Genomic DNA, 13,174 nt, shown 5'->3' with positions numbered 1-13,174 from the left:
AATTTGTTCTTTCTTCAAATTTGGGCTTCTGTATTTTTAATTATTAAGTTCACAGCTAGTAAGTCAGTGACCCCAAAAATAATAAAGCTCACAGTGAAAAAGAAATGATTAAGTTCATTATGGCTAGTGACGAGATCGACAGATGTAAATGATAAAATCCACGTTCACTAATCTACTCCTAGGCTTTTCAGATATCATAATTTTTTTTTCTTTTTGGCATGTAGTATCTCAAAATTTTCTCCTTTGTTATATCTGTATCTCAAAAAAAAGTCATTACAATGAGAAAATTGCACCTAAAAATCCAAATCGTTTACTTATTTTTTTATTACTCACCATAAGAAACATTGTTATATACTCGATTTATCATAAATCCACTACTTATTTTTCTTACTCATCATAAGAAACTTTGTTATATACTGGTTTTTAAGAAAATCAAATATAAGAAAATTAATTGAAGTCGTTTTCCAGATTTAAATTTGGTAGAAACAAAAAAAAATGTATTCGTGGATGAGAAGAGAACAAAAGTACTCAAAAATATTCTGTAATTAAAAATACAAAGATGAGTTAGGTGACGTGTCAAGATCAAAACGGTGTATGATGATGAAATGAAAAATGTGGACCGGCGTGCACAGTCGCCTTTTCTCACTTCTTTTTTTTTTTTTTCTAACAAAAATACAACAAAACAATTCCCAGTATTAAATACAAGAAAATCAATCATTAAAAATAATAAAAATAAGCTAGAAAACACTCATTTGTCTCTCTTCTTCTTCTTCTAGTTAATACTCGAGAGGAGAGAGGGAGTAGAGTGAGAAGAAGGCTCGTCTTGTCTTCAGCTTCATACATATCAGTATAACAATATAAAAAGATAGAGAGATAGACTGAGAGGACTTGGCATTGGCAATGGAGTACGAGAGGATAGAGAAGGTGCAGGTAAATTAATTAACTCATATCTATCTCTCTCTTTCTCAAGTACAACACTTCTCTGGTCTTCAATCTTCTTTTCTTTTGTACTTGTCTGTATTCTTGTTATCAATATTGCACTCTTACTTTTATGTTTTTATTTCTCTTCACTGAAAATACTGGATATGCATTAGGATTTAGCATCCATTATGTTACATTGAGATTCCTCTATAGAAGAATTCCTGGGAGAAAAGAGATAACTTTTGTGTGTGTTTGTGTGTTTACTGTTAAATTTCAGATATTTTCACCCTTTTTCGCCTCCATTAAGTGAAGTAGTTTATCAAAATAAAGTTAATTTGTTTCTCCTTTTAAACTATTTGAATTCAAGTTCAAGAAATCAAGAAAATTTTCATTTATATATATCTTGCAGAAGAGCATGATCTCGCCAACGAAGCTGAGAATGAAGCTAATGGGTCCCCACAATAACAAGAAGAAAGAAGGATCTAGCAATAACTCATCAAGAACATCTCCTGTTCGTCTTCAGGTTTCAGATGACACAGAATTCTCCAAGAACAGCTTGTTAGCTTCCAAGTCCGACACAGACGAAGATGATCATGGTTTGTTCTCTCGTCTTCCATGTCTCAGTTTTATAGTTTAATCCTTTTCTTAGTCCAAGATACACCAAAAGTCTCTGTTTTTTGCTCTGTTCTTGGCTAAAGCTTGTCTATTTGCTCTGTTCTTGGCTAAAGCTTGTCTATTTGCTCTGTTCTTGGCTAAATCTTGTCTATTTGCTCTGTTCTTGGCTAAAGCCTGTCTTTTTGCCCCGTTCTTGGCTAAAGCTTGTCTTTTTGCTCTGTTCTTAGCTGAAGTTTGTTTTTTTGCCCTGTTCTTGTTTCATCTCTATGCTCTTTCTTTTAATTTTAAGTCTTAAAATGGTTAGTGTTTATGTATATACTCTGTTTCATTACTTGACTAAAAGTTTGTCTATTTGCTCTGTTCTTGTTGTGTGGCTTCTAGTGGCGGCTTCAGCTACTTATATAGAAGTAGCTAAACTACCAAATGCGCCAGTTTTGGACCTAACCGAGAGCAGTAATCAAGGTGGTATGAGAGAAACTGATCAAGCAAGACCACAGCAACTTAAAAAGGCTGACTTGAGTATTACTCTGAGACCACAAGAAGATGAAAATCTTGATTATGACAGTAACGCTAGCTCTTCAAGCTTCGAGTTCCACGGTGGTGTTCGTGGAGGAGAGCGTTCCGCTCAGAGTCATGCCTCAAGAGCATACCCTTGGAGACAAGTGCCGTCCAAATGGAGTGATGCTGAGAAGTGGATATTGAGCAGACAGAACATGATGATGAGGAAGAACGGTCAAGGGAACCGGATGCCTGTGAGGGTTGTGCCTGATAATACAGGCTACGAGCATACCAAGTCTAGGATGGATCCGTGCCAATCCTCACAAGCTGAAGGGTTCGAAACGTTCCCTAACTTGGTTCCCACGGCACCACATCCAATTCTAACAAAGGCTTCATCACATGATAACACAACAGGTAATTAGATAATGTTAGATTTGATGGCTCTAACTGATTTTGACAAGTGTTGTAATGTGTGAAGCTGGTCCTGCGATTCGTTCTGTGTGTATGAGAGATATGGGGACTGAAATGACGCCAATACCGAGTCAAGAACCTTCAAGATCTGTCACACCAGTTGATGCAACAACTCCTCTTCGCAGCCCTACTTCTTCTCTGCCTTCTACTCCTAGAGGAGGCAAACAAGTAGAGTCTTCTGTGTCACAAGACCCGTCTAAGAACACTAGAAGAGACTTATCTGAGGAGGAAATGAAAGCGAGGACGAGAAGAGAGATTGTAGCTCTCGGAGTTCAGCTTGGGAAGACAAACATCGCAGCTTGGGCAAGTAAAGAGGAAGAGGAGAACAACAACAACAATGTAGATGCAGAGGAGACTCAGAGGGTTGAGTTTGATAAGCGAGCGAGTGCATGGGAAGAAGCAGAGAAATCAAAACATAATGCAAGGTCTGTTTGCATTCTTACGACCTTAATAGTAGCTTGTCTGTGAAGAAACATAAAGTAAAAAGCCCTAACAACGTGTTGTTTATATTAGGTATAAGCGTGAGGAGATCAGGATCCAAGCTTGGGAGAGTCAGGAGAAAGCCAAACTTGAAGCAGAGATGCGACGTATTGAGGTTTGTGTGATACGTTTTCGGATAAATCTTAATGTCTTGATCACTCACACTATATGTCACTACTGCTAAAAGCATTGGTATGTTGGTAGGCTAAAGTGCAGCAGATGAAAGCTGAAGCTGAAGCAAAGATAGTGAAGAAAATCGCAATGGCTAAGCAAAGATCAGAAGAGAAACGGGCTGCTGCGGAAGCTAGAAAGGCCCGTGACGCCGAGAAGGCAGCAGCTGAAGCTGAATATATCCGGGAAACCGGTCAAATACCGGCTTCAAGTTACAAGATATGTTGTGGTTGGCTCTCATGATGAGTCATGCTTTTCTGTCTATTTGAGTAAACCAGGATTGGATTCTCAGAATCTCTTTGTATGATATATATTAGGGGTGGGCGTTCGGGTACCCGTTCGGGTTCGGATCGGGTATTTCGGATTTTCGGGTATTTCGGTATAGAGATGTAGAACCCGTTCGGGTATTTCTGTATTTCGGGTCGGGTTCGGGTATTTTTAGTTCGGATTCGGTTATTTCGGGTCGGGTTCGGATATTTAGATTTTGAAAAAAAATAAATAAAATTTTCATTTCTCAAGTTTCTTGTATTTAAAAATATAACTTTCAGTTAACTAATTTTTTTATTTTTAATAGATTGAATGATTAATAGATTTGGACATAACATTTTAAAACTAAAAAGACATTAATTTAGTTATTTTTTAAAAATTTTGGATGTAACTTTTTATTAATTTTTGAAATAAAAAACTTGACATGCATTTTAAGTGAGTAGCAAATCATTTTTTCCGTAATTGTATGTACATCATATGAACTTAAAGTATGTGTAGTATCAATATAAATATTTTATATAAAATGAAAGATGTAAACTAGAAATATAAGGTTAATTATACATATGTTTGGTTATCTTCGGATATCCATTCGGGTTCGGGTATTACCCATTCGGGTTCGGGTATCCAATCTCTCCTTATTCAATACCCGTTCGGGTATTTTGCTACTTCGGTTCGGATTTCGGTTCGGGTTTTTTGGATCGGGTTCGGGTGCCACTTCGGATATCGGGTAAAGTGCCCACCCCTAATATATATAATGATGTATTTTGTGTTTCATAGGTTTCAAAAGATAATGGAAAGATTGTGTCTTACGTTAGGTCTTGCTATTGCCTGGAGTAACAAATGAAATCAGAACTGATACACAAACTATGTAGGACAGATTACGCAAACCAAACAACATTGGGGCTCTGGCCTTATATACACTGATATATTTGGGATTTGACTTATGGGCCTTTAGAAAGTCCATGAGTACCTCTGGTCTTGTTAACCCAGTGATCAACGTTATTAGATGTGATGAAGCATTTGCTGTAACCATTTGTGTTGCAGATTAAATGATCCGACAAACTTAAGAAAAGATCATTCATCATAATTCTATGTGTTGCAGATTAAATGATCCATTTGAAAATAGTTAGATCTGTTTATAATAAACAGTAGATCGCATCACCAACTATGAACTAGCATAGCGGTTACAATTATATCTAGCTAATATAAATCTTAGAGCTCATAAAGAGATTTCTCTTAGATGTTAAGGAAAGGTTCAATTTCTCTTCATTCTCCACTTCACAGTGAAGTAAAAAATAAATTTAATCTATAAATGAAACTAGATTTGATCCGTGCTTTTAAAGCGCATAATTTATTTCTTTTTAAATAAATTTTCGTTAAATTTTGTTAATTATAAGATTATGTATTTTTATTTAAAATGATCTAATCTATTTATAATTTTGTTGATTTTTATAGTAATATATGTATATGTTGGACATGATATGTATACTCTTGTGTTATCAGTTTTAAAATAACAAAATTTTATTCTTATAAATTATAATATAATTTATTTGTTATTAGTAATATTTATTATATCTTATATATTAAAACAGAAGTCACAACCTTGATTCATGTGTGATTTTTTTAAAAATGGACCTAATGGACCTATTCATAGAAATTCATACTATATTTTAATTCAGACTAATAATAAATATAATTTTAAAAATATTTTAATCATAGTATCTTTTGATATCTTTTCATTTTAAATATAAATATATTTATTTTAAAATTCTAATAACTCTGTTTAAAAAGATTTTTACAAGATCTTCATTTTTGAAATTATATTTAAATATTTTCACTAATTTCGAAATTAGTTTAAAATATTATTATACATTAATATATTCAGTTATATAAAATGAAAAATAAAAAAAAATCTATAATATTTTAGTTATTATATAATCATAATCAATCATATTAAATTAAAATTATTATATTGAGATAAATATAATAAAATTGTATTAAATTTATATATTTATATATTTTATTTTCGTAATTATAAAATATTTATGTTCAAAAATAAAATCTAATATGTTGGTAAGATGGGTTAACATTATCAAACTATATAATACATGTATAAAAATTAACTTGTATTTCTTTAAAGTTAATAATATAAAATCTTTGTAACTACTTTAATCATAATATATTTTCATTTTAAATATAATATATATGTATATATTATATTTTAAAAATTCTAATAAATCTGTGTATATTTAAACAATAACTTAATGTATTTTAAGTTATCGTTTAGAAATGAAAATAAATAAATTATATCCTATTTTATCTACTTTTATAGTCATGATCCTGTTAAAATATAATTATTATACTAAAATAAATATGATATAATTATATTCAATTGATAAATTTATAAATTTTATTTTCATAAATATAAACTATTTATATAAAATATAATATGATGATAGAACGACTTAAAATTAACAAACTATATAATACATATTTAAAAATTAACATATCTTACACTTTTATATATACAATAATAAATTACCTAAAATGAATAAGCATAAAAATATTGGTAAAAAGAAATCCAGTTTTGAAATACGGGTCAGAATTTAGCATAAATTAAATACAAAATATTTTTAAAATATATTTTCTCATGAATATATTAATTTGCTTAATAACTAAATGCAAATACAATAAGATAAATATATAATAAGAAGTGGCAAATACATAAGGTTTAAACAATTAATTAATTATAACATGTAAATTATAAAATTATTGTATTTGAAATAGTTATATAAATATTTAAGTATATGATTAACATTAAAAATATATACTACTTATGTTTTAAAACAATAATTTATGTATAGAAAAGTGAAAACAAACAACCGTGCGGTTGCACGGGTCTAAATCTAGTTAATTTGTTAAATTCTTAAATGTAACATCTATACTTAAAAAAGAAAGCATGCTTTTTAATGGATTTTTAAAAAATATATTCTATACAAAATGGGCCTAGTGGATAAACGATAAGTCCATTTAAGTCAAGATGGAGTTTTTGTTTACTGGCAAGATGAGCATATTGATTTTTGTAAAAACAAAATGCTTCGATGAAAAAAAAAACCAAAAATCTCTCTGCAAAACTAAAAAAGACGATTGAGAGTTCTAAATTCATCGACAACCTACCTTCTCCGATCTGTACCAAGTAATCTTCTCTTACTTTTATTTATGATTATATAGACTAAGTATTTCTATTTTTACAAATCTATGTCATCGATGGATATCAAAACATTTTCATTTCAGTAATGTTTGCATGTCGAATCTGAAGCCATCTGTGTTAAAAACGATTAGTCGGAGAAGGTTATTGATTTATGCATTTTACCACACACCAATTAACATGATGTGCACACTATCACAATCGAATGGTAGTTGATGTAGCACTTCAGGATCGAATCCACAGAGACCAGTGGTTACACGACGAGTATATGAGATAAGAGTAAGGCTAAGACTAAAAAGGAAAAAGGGTATTGGTTTATAAAACTAAGCAGAAATGAAACAATGCAAAATGATGTAAATATGCAGAAAGTGACAATGTAAGAGAAGCATTGGGCAAGAGGAAATCGCAGGGATTTAAGCAAGCAGACATGGATATAATCAACCTACTTCCGTAGCACTAATTCTTTATGCTAGTAAGGGAAAATATTAAGAAATGTCTCGAACTCAAACACGATAATATAATCAACTTACTTTCTTAGCGCTAACTCTCTATGTTATAGAAACCTCCACACTAACTTCCGTTGAGTTTCAGATTCTAAACAAGCAATAAGTTTAGGTTTGATATGTTCACAAAGCGCAATAACATTAACTTCCGTTGGTTAAGGACACTTTGCTCATCTAAAGTTCTTTCAAGCATTTAGTTAAACACATTCGTTCCGTTAAATAACCTAAGTTCATAAACTAGTTCATGACTCTAATTTCAGCATTAAGAACACCAATAGATGAAGAACCATTAGATAAATCTCTAAATCTAACAATCTTAAGTCAACAAGCCATGAGTTCCCTTTGAAACTCTAAAAACCAATTGCACATCTACTCAGCATTGAAAAAAAAAAAAAAACGAAAATATGATTATATACAAAACGATCACAGAGTTCAAAAGATTTTTCTGAAAGTTAAAGTCTGCTATAAAACTAAGAAAACTAAAAAAGTTAAGACCATCTTTAATGGGAGATCTTCCCATTGAGATTCTTAATATATATTATGTATATATATGTATGTATATATTATATACCTGTAAATAATTGTGGATCCACAATTATTGTGGAATTCCATAAATAAAGGTTTTTAGAGCATTATTATCCATGGTTTCTTAAGAAGGAGTTTTTAGGGAAATATAAGAAACAGTTTCTTATATTCTCCTAAGAACTCTTTCCTAAGAAACCCTCGATAATGATGTTCTTAAGAATTCTTAAAACCCTCTTTTAAGAACCCTTACCTATGGGGTTCCACAAAAATTGTGTACTCCACAATTACTTATACATATATATATAACTCATATATTAATAACTCCAATGGGAAGAACCCCACTGGAGGTGGTCTAAGATTTTTTTTTGGACAACTAAATTGCATTAATTAGAAAAAGAGTTCAAGAATTACAATGGCTTGGACTAGAATGTAAGCAGACCTTAGCATATGAGTCCGCAAGCCCATTAAATTCTCTCTTGATGAAAGTGAAGCGACAGAAACAGAAGGACGAACAGGAGATCGTGGCGATATCCGAGAGCACTCTGTAGAGCTCAGTCGGATGTCGTCCTGATGATAACGCTGCAACGAACACTTGAGAATTTGATTGGAGCCAGATGGAGTTGAAGTTGAGATCAATCGCGTGGAGGAGAGCGCTTCTTACTGCTAGGGCCTCTGCCATAAGAGCCGACGAGACGTGATCCTGAGCAGAGAGCCGTGGGAGGTGCTCTAAGATAGATGATAAAAATAGAAGGTTTTTGGCTTATGAAAACATATATATATATATATATATATATAGGTTCTTAAAAATTAGATCAAATGCGGCTGGAAACTGATAAACCCTAGTTTCTCTCGACTCCCTCTCTCAGCCACCACAAACAAACAAAAAATTCATCGCAGTCCGCCGGCGTCCGGTAACCTCTTCCGGCGTCGGAGGTGTCTCTCTCCTTTACTCTTCTTTTCTATTTGCCCTCCTTGCGAGCTTCTATGACCCTGACGATATGCGAATGATCCTGGAGCGCGGCTGAGACTCCTAACTCAGTTCTGACCGCGGCGGAGCACGGCTAGGCAGGTGGAAGACGTCTCTCTGGTACTAAGGAGGTTGCAGGATGGGTCGGCGTTTTTAGGGCTTGGTTGGAACTTGCCGATGGTTTTCCCTTTCAAATTGGTGGTTCTTTCCTGGAGATGGAGGCGCGTGACTTTGTGTCTCGTCATCCCACCGGCAGATCTAGAGGCTGGTCCTGTTGAGACGGCTTGAAGTTCAGATCCAAAAGGTGTGAGGCACGTGTAGGGGCCGTGGTGCAATGTCGGTGTTTGCGTCATCATCGTCTCTATTACCGCCAAATGAACGTAGAGGGATTCTTCTCTCGACGGCGTGAACATAGTGCATACAGTTGATGGGTGTTGACTGAACTGGCTCTGATTTTCACGTGCTACTCAGGATCCAACAACTGTGGAAGGTCGTCTATGGCCTAACTGGCGGTTGGAGAATAGAAGCTTTAGTTGGACGAGCAGAGTTGTAACCGGCGTGAAGGCACTCCCGGGAAAGGCTTTCCTCCGGTTCTCGGAGGCAGGACGTGTAAAAACCGTAGCTTTCTTCGACTGGTCAACGGGAGAGTTAGGGTCTTGGTGGCGTACATGTTTCGAAGCAAATTATTTGCAGTATCGATTCAGTGTCAAATCTGGTAGATTTGCTTCCTCCTATGCCTGTTTAGAGTTGCTGGATTGCGGGTTTGTAGAAGTTTCAACCCGGCTTTTTTGGGGATGGGCGTTTGCTTCAAATTGGCTGGTTTGCCCTTGTTTAGGAGCTCCGGTTGATGCTGTTTCGACCCCTCCCCCCAGCAACGTTACAAAGCATCACATTCTGTGTCACTCAGAGTTCTCATATTGGGAGCATGCGCCATCTGGTGTTGCTGTCGTTGGTCATGCACCACACTCCGATCTCTTGGTACCAATGGTTTGGTCTTCATTTGTTTTTCTTGACTATGAGGATCTCTTAACGGCTTATGAATGGCTTTGTTATCTTGTTTTAGTGGTAGAATTAGGTGGTTTAACAGACGGTTTATCTCGAGTCGTGAGGTGAATTTGTTCTCATCGTGGTGAAAAATACAATGTCTTTCGAGATTAGGTAGCGTAGGATCCATCTAAGTGTTTTTAGGTGGTACTAGATCTTGGTATTGTATGTGAAGTTTAAATCTCTATGAGGTTAAAATGTTTGTAATCACAATTTGGATAATGAAAGTTGTTGTTGAGCTAAAAAAAAAAAAAAAAAAAAATCAAATGCCAAAGATAAAACGAAAAACACCATTTTCCGCGACTGCGTTTTGAGACGCAGTGTTTGAACCAAAACGCGTTTGCTTCATCTTCTTCAAGCTCGAGTTCGAGCTTCATCAATGGCGGCTGCTGCGGCTCGTCGGAACCACCGGAGATTGTTGCTGCATCGCCGTCGTCAGCCGCGTTCACAGGAGCTCTGGGATTAGCTGTCTCCTCCGTTGAAGTCGTCGCACGAGCCGAGAAGGTGGAATCGAGAGAGCTGTTCTTCATACAGCGAGTGTCTGTTCGTCTCAAGCCCTCGATTCGTGCTGGTCGGTTCGGGGATCGAGGCTCGGGACCGTGGACGTCAGAACGAGCAAGCTGGAAGACACCCATCGAACACTTCGTCTTCCTCGTTGCTCCAAGACCCATCTTCTATGGTTTTGCACGTTTGATCACTGTGGTTTTGTGAACTTCTACTTTGGCCCCGAAACTTCTGAATGTGCATATTAAACCTCATTTTTTCCCCAATACTTCTAATTGTGCATCCAAGCCTATTTACATGCAAAATATACATATGCAACACCTAATGACCCCTAAATCCACTTTTTGGACACTAAAATGACTATAAACAAATGATAAAAACCAACAAATACGAGACTCATCAGTTATTGACTTCACCTTTCCGATCTATACAACAAAGTCATAAGAATTTTCAAAAGACAACAAAATGGTAGATATAATATTATGTCTTCCTTTTTGATTAATAGTTAACCTTTAAATCTTATTTTTTTTAGAACTAACTATCGAGATCTATTTTTCTCTCTTTTGTTTTGCATGTGAAATCCTACGAGATTATAACGATTCTAAGTGAACGAATAAGAATTGAAGCATTGAAAATCCGGCCTTGAGAAATCGATTGAGAAAAGCAATGGAAAAAACATTCAAATGATGTTCCACTATCGATAGACTTAAATAATATCAAAACTCTGAAGGTTTGTATTCGAGAATCTATTTACTTTTTAAAAAAAAATTATTTTAAATTATCTTTTTATTTTTAAAATTTTGTATGAAAGAATATATTAGTATGTTGTTTAACGGTTAATTTTGTTATTATACTTACCATCCTTTATTTGTCTTCAGGGTTATTGATTATCAAGATGCTTTGGATGGGTTGAACATCCATTTTTATTGGCTTTAAAAACACATGAGCTTACTCGAAACTGGGTCTAATTTGTTTGGGTTTAAATTGTTCTTGCTGTGGATATGTCATAAAAGCGCAATTAATTCTGATTGGTCGAATTAATAAGGAAGAAAATTATTTTTCAAGGGAAAAAGGCAATGGCAGAAACTTGTAAACAACTTGAAAACACAGGGGCATAATCCCTACTGGCTTTTTGCTTTAATAATATATACTAAATTTTGATATGTACTTTAAAAGTGCGAAATTTATTGCTTTTAATATGACAAATATTTTGTAATTATAAAGGATGTTGTTTTTATAGTATAAATTATCTATTATAGTTACAACTTTGTTGATTGTTTGTGTTTTAAAAATATTATTAGATGTTGAAAATTATTTACAAAGTTATATATTTGTCCTCGTATAAATTTTAAAAATAAATATTTTCTTATAGTTTGAAAATTTTAATTTTTAATTCACCTAACCATTATATTGTGAAAATTTTATAAATTTCTCCTCTTAGTTTATAATATTTTTTACAAGATATGAGCTCATTGCGTTGCAACGGGTTTTGTTTGATGTTTTAATTTAAGAAAAACCATAAAATAATAAATCATTTTATTATAGTTTTATGATTTTTTTTACATATGTCGTTTGAGATTTTTTTATATATGTCGTTTGAGATCATTGGTGGTATACATTTTTAACGTTAATCATATATATAAATATTTACATAACTATTTCAAATACAATAATTTTATAGTTTATACGTCATAATTAATCAATTGTTTAAAATCGTCACATGCATTTATAGCTTCTTATTATATATTTATCTTATTGTGTTTGCATTTAGTTACTGAAAAAATTAATATATGCATGAAACAACATATCTGAAAATTATTTTGTGTTTAATTTATACTAAATTCTGACTCACCGTCTTTCAAAACTGGATTTTCTTTTACAAATATTTTTTATGTTCATTCATTTTAGATAATATATTATTGTATATACAAAAAAATTAGATATATAAAATTTTTATACATGTATTATATAGTTTGCGAATATTAAGCCGTTCTGTCAACATATTATATTTTTAAAATAAATATTTATATGTAGGAAAATAAATTTATAAATTTATCAATTTAATTTAATTTATCGCATTTAGTTCAATATAATAGTTTCTTTTAACATGATTTATTATTATTATAAAATATATAAAAATAAAATAGAATTTTTATTTTTCATTTTATAAACGATAACTGAATATATATCAATTCATAATAATAATTTTATTTAAAATTAAACTATATCATTATTAAAATAGTTACAAAGATTTTATATTATTAGCTTTAGTGAATATATGGAAGTGAAATTCTCTCAAATAGTCTTTTTTAAGTTTTTGTCACAAAATAGCCATAAAAATGACAAAATAGCCCATTTTTATTTTGAAATTTTTAATATTTATTTTTTATTTATAAAGATTTGAAACCATATTCCGAAAAACCCGCCCCTTAACTCTAAACCTTAAGTTTATATTAGTTAACCTTAAGGTAAAAATGTAGTTTTACCTTTTTTATAAAACCACTACAAGAAAACGTAAGTTTAACGAGGATAATTAACGAGGAAAAATAATCCTCGTAAAAGTACGTTGATTTTGCGAGGAAAGTACGTGGAAAAAGAGAAGCATCGTTATTTCGTCGTAAGGTAACGACAAAACAATTTCGTCGTAAAGACGATGTAAATTGACGTGGCTTTTACGAGGAAACACTATTTCCTCGTAAATACCAAGTAAACTTCGCGAGTTCTTTACGACGAAATACTTTACGTGTACTTAACGAGGAAATTTTGAATCCACCAACTTGGTAGGTAGCTCACGTTTTTTTTTGGCCATCCAATTAATTTTCGTCGTAATTTCACACAAGGCTATACTTTTCACACATATGAGTATGGTAGACAGCGGGCGACCAGTAACTATGGAATATGTGTGAAAGGGGAAATAGATTTCTACGGGATCTTAACGGAGATTATTGAAGTCGAATTTCCAGGGATATTGAAGCTGAAATGCGTCCTCTTCAAATGTGA

General features: G+C 33.0%; 1 protein-coding gene and 1 long non-coding RNA gene across 2 annotated transcripts; both read left to right on the top strand.

Annotated features, from left to right (window-relative positions):
* The first annotated feature begins 641 nt into the window (after positions 1 to 641).
* On the top strand, positions 642 to 3,674 carry BNAA09G26200D. Its single transcript, XM_013807022.3, has 6 exons — positions 642 to 930; positions 1,331 to 1,517; positions 1,918 to 2,448; positions 2,513 to 2,930; positions 3,019 to 3,100; positions 3,190 to 3,674. The coding sequence occupies exons 1-6, from the start codon at positions 901 to 903 to the stop codon at positions 3,397 to 3,399; spliced, it is 1,458 nt and encodes a 485-aa protein (XP_013662476.1). The 5' UTR covers positions 642 to 900; the 3' UTR covers positions 3,400 to 3,674.
* Positions 3,675 to 6,330: 2,656 nt separating this feature from the next.
* On the top strand, positions 6,331 to 11,340 carry LOC125577620. The gene is made up of 2 exons (XR_007316039.1): positions 6,331 to 10,904; positions 11,053 to 11,340. It is a non-coding gene; the product is annotated as an uncharacterized LOC125577620 (long non-coding RNA).
* The last annotated feature ends 1,834 nt before the right edge of the window (positions 11,341 to 13,174 follow it).

The sequence above is a fragment of the Brassica napus genome, chromosome A9 (genome assembly GCF_020379485.1).
Source record: "Brassica napus cultivar Da-Ae chromosome A9, Da-Ae, whole genome shotgun sequence".
Classification (NCBI taxonomy): domain Eukaryota; kingdom Viridiplantae; phylum Streptophyta; class Magnoliopsida; order Brassicales; family Brassicaceae; genus Brassica; species Brassica napus.
The sequence above is the reverse complement of the archived record's forward strand: the minus strand, read 5'-3'. Positions and strand labels throughout refer to the sequence as shown.

Excerpts from the sequence above, each read along its gene's own strand:
- BNAA09G26200D (XM_013807022.3), top strand. The coding sequence starts at position 901 with ATGGAGTACGAGAGGATAGAGAAGGTGCAG. Across the intron at positions 931-1,330 it reads AGAGGATAGAGAAGGTGCAG|AAGAGCATGATCTCGCCAAC; the intron begins GTAAATTAATTA and ends TATATCTTGCAG. Across the intron at positions 1,518-1,917 it reads CACAGACGAAGATGATCATG|TGGCGGCTTCAGCTACTTAT; the intron begins GTTTGTTCTCTC and ends TGTGGCTTCTAG.